Source organism: Plecotus auritus, assembly GCF_963455305.1.
Source record: "Plecotus auritus genome assembly, chromosome: X".
NCBI lineage: Eukaryota > Metazoa > Chordata > Mammalia > Chiroptera > Vespertilionidae > Plecotus > Plecotus auritus.
Window position 1 is genome coordinate 97955897 of NC_137784.1, and position 11156 is coordinate 97967052.

Consider the following 11156-nt stretch of genomic DNA (forward strand, 5'->3'; position numbering starts at 1 on the left):
AAACCAGCCTTCAGAAAATTGGGGGCAGAAAGCTCATTTTGGGCTTAGTAGGAGATAAGTCACCAATGTCTAAAAAGCATGCCTGGGCAGCTGCTGACAAACAGAATTTTGGTGAAGGGTTTGTGTGGGATGGGAAAGGTCTTTAGTGAAAGGATACATTTCACTAAATGTATCCTGGGCACAGGATACATTTCTTATGGGAATGCGTTTTATTTTTATTATTATTTGTATTATCTTTGTTGTTGAAAGTATTACAGATGTCCCCTTTTTGGAATTTTTGTGAAGTGGGATTGTTGGGCTTTGGGACTGTGCATCATAAGCTTGGTTTCAGGAGAGAAGCTAACTGTAACTGTGGCCCTATATAGTGACATAGCATATGTGGACTATAGTGCCTTTGGCCAGAAGCAGGGAAATGAAGTGAGTTAGGAGATATGCAAAGCCTAAGGGGTCATGGAAATTGAAGGCCCACAAGCTGCATGCATCTGTCTGAAGGATCTTAAATAGAATCTTAGAAGTGGAAGAGACTGAGTAGTGGATATTCCAGCTTGTCAAATTACACTGGCTAGGAAGTATAGTGAATCTGTTAGGATACTGATTTGCTTCCTTTAACAACTACCAAAAATAACTAGCTTAAACAAGATAGCAGGCATATATGTCCGGGAGGCCTAGGGCAGCTCTGTTCTATGAGATCATTCCATCCTTACAGGTTTCATCTTCACAAAGCTCTACCATCCTTTGACTGTTGCCCTCGTCCTCCTGATCACCATGTCCATGTTCTAGCTAGGGGAAAAGGAGAAAAGTGGAAGGTGGAGGGCATGTGCCCCCTTCCCAGGGCATGCATGACCCAGAAGTCACACATATCACTTCCCTTTACAACTAATTTGCCAGAACTTTGTCTGATGGCCTCACCTAGCTGCAAGGGAGGCTGAAAAATGTTGTCTTTTTCTGGGTGGCTATGTACCCAGCTAAGATAAGGGGAAATAGATACAGGGGCAATTATCAGTCTGTGCTACACACAGAAGCAGTTTCACCTGGGATATTTACCTTGCTACTTTGAAAACCTGCACACTGATGTCAATTCCACAGGAATAAGATGAAATCATTTTGTTTCTCTGTTGCAGATTAACCCAAATGGTCCAGCCTGGTGCTGGTGGATATTAGCAGTTCTGCCGCTGGAAAGCCGTGCTCAGCTTCCGTTCCTAGCAATGAGGTCCTTGAAGGATAGACTGAATGGCATTCGGCGCATCCTCGCCTTTATAGCACGAAACCAAAATTAGTGAGAGTGGATTGATGAAGAGGAATTTTCACCCTCTCTACTGCCTAGGGGAGTCATCTTATAAATATATCTAATTGCAATAACATCTTAACTGAAGGAAGTATCAAATAGAGGTATTACCCTGCTGTTGATTACAGAGAGAAATTCAGTTGAAAGACCAAAGAATGTGACTTATTAGAAACTTTCTGTGTTAAGATACTTCTTGACACGCTGCACAACTATACCCACAGCAGAGGTGTTCAAGAGCCCAGAAAAAAATTGCTTTTGACATAAAATTTTCTGAAAGTTTAAAGTGGTTTTGCTTTAATTCTCTTTCTTTCATCAGTGAATGACTGTGTGATTGAAATGTGAAGCAAAGATACTAGTAATGTTGCTGCATTATTTCACTGACTTGAGGTCCTATTCCAAATAGTTCAGGTTTTATAAAGCATTGTAAAAAATAATATTTATACTCCTTTCTGTTTTAATAATTTATTTTTTGCACTACTGTATCCTTTTTTCTACATGTATGTTTGTAACTATTTAAGTGTACATTACTGAATTCACTTGCTTTATTTATTGATATAGTTAACCATGTAACTAGAAGGAAGTAACAATACTAGAAATGTGCCATTTTTGCTTTAACCATTTTTTACTAGGTTTGATCTCAGTTCTTGAACCATTTTTGTATCTATCCAATTGGATGCTTAAAGGAACAGTATAAAATACTTAAGGGATTTGCCATAGATTGTAGAATAAGCCAGGATAAAGTAAAATCATTCATTTTCTATGTGTTATACAGAGCAAGGCTGAAGGAATTATTTTTCTAGAATGAAGCAATGAATCAGAAGAGTGTCCTTTATTGCAGACATTTATCTGGGAGATCTAATTCTGTGTTTCTAATCTCTCCCCAGTTCAGTAAGGAATGGGCTTTTTAGGCAAGATAATAATTAACCCTTCTAAGGGAATGGTTTTCAGTTTGGCATGTCATAGTGAGTCCCAACTAGCCTCCATACCCTGCCTCTTTTCAGGGTTCTGAGGGCCACAGCCTGGCCAGCATGTGTGGAAATACTTGATGAATGACTGTCCATTATGAAAAGTGCAAAGAATCTGGTAGAAAAGGTAAAATGCTTAAAAAAACAACCCAAACTATCATTTTGTTTTTTTAATCTTTTTAAAGGAACCAAAAAGCTAATTCATGATTTTATCTAGCAATTGCTTTTCTCCTAGTTGCATTGGGCCAAAGATTTCAATATAGGGAAGAATGGTGGGTAAGGAGGTAAGAGTGAGCCCTGGTTTAGCTTGCTTTAGAGTTAGTGTGGTTCCTTTAGTGCCAGGCAAACCTGAAAAAATGGCACATGTATGGGAGTGTTATAATGACAAGTGAAAAGATTAGGGCAGGGAAGAAGTGAATCATGCCATCCTCCTCCACCCTATGATTCAGAACTGCAGCAGTGTGTTGTTTACTTAGGCCTGTCCATTCTGTTAAGGTGAGAGGTTAATGCCTCAAGTAATCACTCTGACTTCTTGCATCACCACCTGTGGCCAGAAACAGAAAAGGCAGAATGGGATAATCTGCACTTTCTTAATGGATGCTATGTTGTCAGAGCATCATGTTACCAGGTTTAATGTTTGGAGCCAGACTGGGCTGATGAAGAATGGAAGGACAGGCATGGATACTGCCCAAGCAAAAGCTGCAAGACTTCAGGAGCATTATATTACAGACTACCCTCCAACTTGGTGCACACCACGTGGTTATAACAATTTCCTATTATCTAGTATAAATGTAACCCCCCCCCCCCAAAAAAAGGGTCATAAGCATCTCCACTTGCTATATGTGTTACTTTTGTGATTTAACTTTTTTTTTTCCTGAGCCCCCGTTTTCTCATCTCGCAAATAGTAATGATAAATACCACATATAGGGTTGTTATGAACATCAAATGAGGTAATATATGTAAACCAATTAGCAGGGTGCCTAGCATATAGGAGACACTCAACAAATAATAGATATGATTAGATTATTCATTGTTATGGAATTTCTTCAGGGCCCTATATTTGCATAAAATGCTACCGTTATTCACAATACCCATTTCTAGCCCCTTTAAACTCAGTTGCACCACTAAATATTGGACCATAATCTGATGCTTTACAGATAATTCCTTTTGGAGTCAAGTCTGTTTTGGAAAGTGAGAAGACTAGAAAACAAATAAAGCTCAGGAATAAAGGAGAATTCTGAGTCGGCAAGTTTTTCTTATTTCAATAGAGCTAAAATGTAGTATTGTTTGGAGGTCTAAAATTTCTAATTAAATGGAAGCCTTAAGTTTTAGCTCCATTAGAATAACCAACTCATCACTCCTTGCTCTCCAAAATGTATTGAAAATCTTGCCCATGCCAGGGTGAGTGAATTTTACAATCTATGACTTTTGTGTTTAGGTCATGGTATTTCTTTATGCTGCCCCAACAAAAATGTATTGCGAACCTACTACATACCAGGTACTGAGCCAGGTAATTTCACATACATGAGCCTGTTAAATTATTTTATTTCTCACATCTACCCTGTGAGATCACATCATCTCCATATTGGATGAGAAAGCTGAGGCTCTGCAATGTTAAATACTTTGCCTAAGTAACATACACTGAGTGGCCAGATTATTATGATCTCTGAATGCATAGTAATCTGGCCACTCAGTGTATATCCTATATAATAAAAGGCTAATATGTAAATTGTTACCTCAACCAGATGTTCGACCAACAGGCAGGCTGGCCAACCACCCATGTCCCCTCCCCCTGGCCAGGCTGGCTGGACCCCACCCATGCACAAATTCATGCACTGGGCCTCTAATATATATATACTGAGTGGCCAGATTATTATGTGTTCAGAGATCATAATAATCTGGCCACTCAGTGTAGTCAGCCAGTAAGTAGCCAAGCATGTTATTGAACCCATTACTTGCAGATTTTTAACATTTTAAATAGTTTGTGTTATACATAATTTTATTAAATAGACATGACAATCAACTCAAAAGCACCCCAGAAACTCACAGTGGGAAGTTGCAGGTTAAGTAAAATTAAATTACCCAACATAGCTTTACTTAATCTAGGTAGAAAGGGAAATTTGGATTTTTTAAATAAAATTCCACACCATAGAATGCTTCATGTTAAGTGAGTACTTAACTCCAGCAAATGTAGATCTTGGCAAGGAAAAATTTTACTTTGCTCTCAGTAGCTTAGATACACATTTGGGTGGTTTTACAGCAAGCTTTTGTTTTAGTAGTGGTGGGAAGCAGGATGCAAGGCTCAACCTTGGCTTTCTTTGGGAGGTACTTGAGCAGGGTAATTAGTTAGACGTGACCATTTTCACCTCTTATGAGTTGATTTTGCAGCAAAGCTTAGGAATGAAGATTATACAGAGACATAAAGGTAAATTTAGGCCAGAAGGACAAGACTTCTCCTTGGTAGACAGTGCCATTTATTTGGTTAGGTTTTCCTGTCTATTGGACCCAGTCTTTTTCTAGTAGATTAGTGTGTGTGTGTGTGTGTGTGTACACTAGGTACCAGGCAGATATGCCTTTCTGCTTTGTACTGTATTACTGCTGCTAGCTAACAAACAGCAAAACGTAGAAAATGGAATCTGATAAAATTAATTTTCGGTAGACAACTCAGAAAAAAAGTGATCTCCCCTGGCTTAGGGGGGCAGGGAACTGAGTATTTCAAAAATTTGCCTTTCCTGAAGGCTGACTGCTTGTAGATCTGTGGGGCTAGTCAAATCACTGCACATGTGGCACTTCCAGCTCTGCCTGTGGAGCTTGCATGGGTTCAGATAATCCCCTGTGACTGGCTATTGGAGCAATGGAGATCCTGAGGCTGGCTCACAGCACCCAGAGGTCTCTTAACTATCAACAGGTTGCACACTGTTGATGGGCTGGAATCCACTGGGGACTGTGATTCCCTAAGCCGACTCTATTTTCAAGACAGAGTTTTATTCAGGGACTTATTCCTTGAGTTCCCAACATGCTGACTTTGCATCCATTCTCATTTACCAAGGCAGGATCATAGCAGAGGTATGGGTCATCTAAACATGCAAATGGAAAGCAGCTGAAATAATGGACAAGGACAGATTTTTCAGCCAGTTCTCCAGCTTGTGGATTTTTTCCCCCTGAATTAAAAAATACATATAATAGTAATATGGTTAGAATATTCAATTTTTTTATAGGCAGAATTTTTTTATTGAGGTTTTAATTTATGATCAAAGACAGGTCGGAAAAGCAGCTGGCTGCATGGGCTGCAATTTGTGGCCCTCCCTGAATGCAATAGGAAGAAGGAAAAAGCTGTGTAAAATGTATGTGTTCAATTCCTCCTAGAAAGATAGCTCGCGCCATTCAACTATTTTATAATCTGGGTTATGCACATCCAGAGGTGAAATGAAGACATTTTCACTAACAACTGGGTATTTGCAAATGCACTAAGTTTATCTTGAGAGAGAAGTGCCTGTAATCTCTGTTCCTGGTGTCATTTTGAAGATTTGCTTCATGATTTTGTAGCCTTTTAAAAATTTGTCACAGCAAATATGATAAACAAGTTTACAAAGCAACACTGTAGCTTATACATCATTTAAAAGGTTAACAGGCATCTATTGTCAGTGCAACAACAATAAACAAAATAAAAGGAGAGGAAATAGGTCAACGTGGAATCATATGATTATCTTAGATAAACTAGTTCCATCATTTTATGCAATTCTCAGTAATGCCAGGAGTAAAATATCAAGCAACCCATTGAAACAGTGGTAAAAATGTCTGTTTTTCCAGTTGTTTCTTGAGCAGCCATTTTACTCTCATACTATAATGAATTGAAAGGAGAATTAAGATAATGCTTTTTTTCTGCCATATTGCTATTCAACTACCTCTATATGCTTGATTTCTCTTTAAGATTTTCTTCAAATCTGTACAAAGAAAAGTTTCAGCTCATCTATGTTGTAATAACAATGTAATATAGACAGTCTCTGTAAAAGCTGTTTATTCATTAAAAAATGTTTTCTATTGTCTCACTTTGTATCTAACCTAGCTCCACCTATATGTTAGGGTAAAAGTTACCCAAAATACTTTCATTTTGTTGGAAGCCGAATACAAAGGAAAGCTGTTGAAACATCTATTTTGTTCATGTTCCTGTTGGTTGTAATACTTTTGACCAGAAGCTCTTTCAAGGAAATAGTCCTGCACTCAGATAGCAAGCTCTTTGTGACAGTGAGGAAGGTGTGAACTGATTAATGTGTTCTGAAAACCTGGCTATAGATTAATTGGATTTAAAAATGTACCAGAAAGTCTTTTTGTTAAAAAAAATTATGTTGAAGCATTTTGAAAATAATCTACCCCCAGTTTATTTGTAAATCCATTCATATATTGGGTTTGCTTAAAGCAGAGCACACTACCTACTCTGTTTTCTTTAGCATTATAAAAATGTTCATGAAAGCTAATTACACATTTTTATTTCAGTTAAACAGTTTCTCAACAATAGGCTAAAGCTAAGACCCAAAGTGTGAACCTTTTGACAGGAAAATTGGTAACATTGACTGGGACAGTGAACAATATTGACCAAACTGATTCTAGTAAGAGAGTTTAGCAACAACTCATCTTATTTCCAGGACCCATTTTATCCCATGCCACTGACAACTTTATACAGGTTCTATTTTACCACTGAAGAAACAAATGACATGGGAGTCAGACAATTAAAAAAATGAAATGATAGAAAATTCCACTTGGGCTGGACCTTATTCTTTGTAAAAGGATATTTTGGGTAATTGAGAAAAATCCAAACTCCTCCCCAACTAGGTCCCAGAGGGAATGCTTGGCTCTGTTGGATGTTGCCTTTCTGTGCCCAGTCTGCCACATTCCGGCTCTCATGGGATAGTATACACTCTGGTCAAAGGAGCAATACTCCCTCCAAGGCAGTCCTTCTGCCCAGAATGCTGGCATAACTCTCTCTGGAGAACTGTGTTGGATCATCTAAAAAGGTCTTGTTTGCAGTTGTCCCCTAAGCCTTGAGCAAAGCCAAAGACAACACTGTTTCCTCTTCTTTGGATCCACTCTGGCAAATTTCAGTTGTCTAGGGCCAAAGATGCCTCTCTGGAAGGAACTTCCAGTCTCAAAATGAGATAGGAGCAAGAGAAGGGAAGGGAAAATGCCCTAGGCTCACAGACTTCCAGATACTTAAACTTTCCCTTCTGCTCTTACGTTTGATTTCTTCACTCCCAGGAGGGGCTGAGGTGGGATGGAAAGGGGCTGGTGGCAATACTCCCCAATATTGGCTTCTTCCTGGTCAAGGCAGAAAGTACAGGAGCACTGACTAGATCTCTAAGCCCACTTCCCCCTCCCTTTCCAGTTTTACTGGTTTTACCATTTCAACCAATGTTCGTGCTGACTGGCCATACATGTTTACTGTCCTCTTACACACATGGATTAGCAAATGTTGCATTAGAAAGCCCTGAAAACCTCTTTCCTCCACTTACTCAAGTGATCCCTTCCAAACCTGCCTTCAGAACACTGCCTATCTTCCAGTACGTCGATAGCAACAATTTTTGGATGCTACAAGTGTAACAAAATTAAGTCCCGAAATAACCCACTTACCCTAAATCCAGTTTTGCTCTAAAAATCTTGCTTCTCTTGGATTTTAGAGGCGCATTATGGGAATATTCAACACAGTCATGGGAACAGGGGATATCGCTGCCCCTTTGGTCCATCAGGATGCTATGGCTATTTCTAGCATGCAACTGCATTCTCAGGACCACGTGCTCCTCCTACAAGCCCAAATGAGCACTTTCATCAGAGAACCAGTAGTTAGGTTGGGGGAACATTATATCCACAAATGAAGTTACAACTTTCCATTTTAGACAGTATACAGAAATGAGTTCCAGTTGGAGGGAGAGAAGGAGACAGAGAATGATTGTGGGAATGGATAATCATGATAACCAAAGTGGTACCCTTTTCACCTTCTGGGCAGACCTTCATACATCCTCTTCCCCTACTGACTGGGTTTGATCTTCCATCCCAACTGGGAATGTCACTTATGCTCACACCAAAACTACAGTCATGTCTTCAGGAAATATGTCATGTTCTTACACTCCTATGCAGCCAAAGGCCCAGCTAATATTTGTTGAGTGTTCACTCTGTGCCAGGCTCTTTGCTATGAGTAGATCTCAATTCCCATGTTGTAGGTGAGTAAATTGCAGCACAGGGTGGTTGTGATTTGTATGAGCATGTGGATTAAAACATAGGAAGTCTGATTGCAGAGACTGCACTCTTTTTTTCCTTTTTATTGGATTTATTGGACCCTGGTTAACAAAATTATGCAGGTTTCAAGTGCACAATTCCACAATACATCTCTGTATATTGTGTTCACCACCCCAAGTCAAGTCTCCTTCCATCACCATTTATCCCCCCTATAACCTCCCCCACCTCCCCCATCTCCCTTCCAGCCCACCTTGCCCGCCCGGGGAATCACCACACCGTTGTCCCTGTCCATCAGTTTTTTTCTCTTTTGCTCAATCCCTCCACTTCCCCATCCATCCCTCATCTCCACCCTGACAGCTGTCAGCTTGCCCACCAGTCACCCCACAGATCGGCCCTGATTGCCAGCCAGGCCTAGGGACCCTACCCATGCATGAATTTCATGCACTGGGCATCTAGTATAGTCAATAATATTGTAATACTAGTAACTATATATGGTGTCAGATGGGTACTAGATTTATCACAGTGATCACTTCATAAGTTATATAAATGTTTAATCACTAGGTTGTACACCTAAAACTAATATAATATTGCATATCAACTGTAATCAAAAAATAAAAAGTTACTTAAGAAAAGAAATGGGGAAGGCAGAGGTGGAGTGGAGAAAGAAAATTGCTGACAGGACTGGAATAGAGGCTTGTGATTTATAAGAGCTGAAGGCTTTGGGACAATGGATCCAGATCAATCTTCTCACCCTGATCAACCAAACATAAACCAGGGCCCTGTTGTGCTGGGAGCTGGCTCACACTGGCTCATGAAAGCCAATTGTTAAGATTTCAGAAATTGTACAAGCTGGATGTTAAACACAGCCATTATTTAAAAACTAGAGGCCCGTTGCACGAAGATTCGTGCAATAGGCCTTCCTTCACCTGGCTGCCCCACTGGTTTTCCTCTGGCACCCGGGACCCAGGCCTTTGCACTGGCCACCGCCTTCCGCCTTCACTCCGGCCGGAGTCTTCACAGGCTTCGCTGACTCTGGCCAGAGTCTGCAGGCTTCGCTCCATATGGAGCGCCGCTCCTGTAGCTCCCTCCGCCCCTCCACCCCCCCCTCAAAGCAGGCGTACTGCCCTTCCTGGCCACTCTGCGCCTGGAGTGGCTAGGGGACAGGGCCGCCGCCATCTTTGTCTTGCTAATTTGCATATTCCCTCCTGATTGGCTGGTGGGCGTCATGGAGGTCCAGTCAATTTACATATTTCTCTTTTATTAGTGTAGATAAATGATGTAAACTTACAATTAAATAAATTACATTAAAGACAAAGTAATAAATACTCAAAACTTATCACTTCTTAATTATTGTACTACTTTTTACTCTTACCTATAGTCTTGAAGTTCTTTAGGTCTACTGCATCTGTGTGGTGGGAAATGTTATATAATGCTATGCTACTGAGCATCTCTTTCCAAGTGCACACCACACTAGAAATCAGGGCTTCCCTCCCAGAAAACTGGTTGCTATGTTTTTACCAGCGTTGACTCTGAGTTTTTGTTCTTTCTCAGTCTCTAAACTGACCTCTAATGCCAAGAGTCATTTCCAGGAAAAAGCAATCCTGAAAATGAATTCATATGTACATGTGAAGTGCTAGCAGTCCAGATTTGAGGTTTTGGCACTTAGATAAGTTTTGTTTCAACAGAGATCTTCTGGAGACATCATGATATGATTTAAAAAGGTTTTTTAGTCCAGCCTTTGCAGAGGCTATTGAAATGTACATAATAGACAACTATCTTCTCTGGTTTTGTCATCATTCCACACACACACTCTTCAAACCACAAGACTGAAACTATTCCTCCTGTCTAGGATTTCAGTGGAATTAAGCAATTGAACCTTCATGATTCATTCCACTAAAATCATGACAAAATGGCCTGGCCAGTGTAGCTCAGTGGTTGAATGACCTATGAACCAGGAGGTCACAGTTTGATTCCTGGTCAGGGCACATGCCCAGGTTGTGGGCTCAATCCCCAGTGTGGGGGCGTTGTGAGAGGCAGCCAATAAATGATTCTCTCTCATCGTTGATATTTTTATCTCTCTTCCCTCTCCCTTCCTCTCTGAAATCAATAAAAATATGTTTTAAAAATAAATAAATAAAATCATGACAAAATGGATTTACAGGTCTCCAGCCCAGGAGCTCTCAAATAGAGAGGTCTCCTTTTACCACCACTACACAAAGGTAAATACTACTACTACTACATACAGGAAGCAGCCAATCAGTGATGTTTCTCTCTCATCAGTTTTTCTATCCCTCTCTCTTTCTCCCTTCCTCTCTCTCTAAAAATCAATAAAAACATGTTTTTTTTTTAAAAAGTCGAGTTCTCGGTGAGATCCTGGGGCAGGGAGTGGGGGTGGACTGGAGGGAGTCAATGTGGGGGGGGGAGAAAGGAGGAATCTATGTAATACTTTCAACAATAATTATTTTTTAAAGTGTAGTTCTGACTATCCTTTTATCCTCCATTGGTTTCCACTATTCAAAACTGCTGCTTTGTGAGGAGTAGACATATCTCTTCCAGTTCCTCTCTTCCCTTAGCTGTAGGGCTAAAGAATAGAGCATTCTGTCTATTTTGGCTAAAGAAAAAGAGGCCATAAGATTGAGCCCAGAGATGTATATGTGGGGGCCCATAAACAAAACAAC

General features: G+C 40.2%; 1 protein-coding gene across 2 annotated transcripts in view; it reads left to right on the forward strand.

Moving 5' to 3' along the window:
* LONRF3 (LON peptidase N-terminal domain and ring finger 3) overlaps positions 1–3483 on the forward strand; it is a 36864-nt gene extending 33381 nt beyond the window's left edge. Inside the window, exon 13 of one of the 2 annotated variants that reach the window (XM_080652566.1) lies at positions 1122–3477. In XM_080652566.1, coding sequence (XP_080508692.1) covers positions 1122–1277 — 156 coding nt within the window. In that variant the 3' untranslated portion in view covers positions 1278–3477. Of the gene's footprint in view, positions 1–1121 lie in introns of both variants that reach the window. The other variant, XM_080652565.1, reaches the window with a different exon arrangement.
* The last annotated feature ends 7673 nt before the right edge of the window (positions 3484–11156 follow it).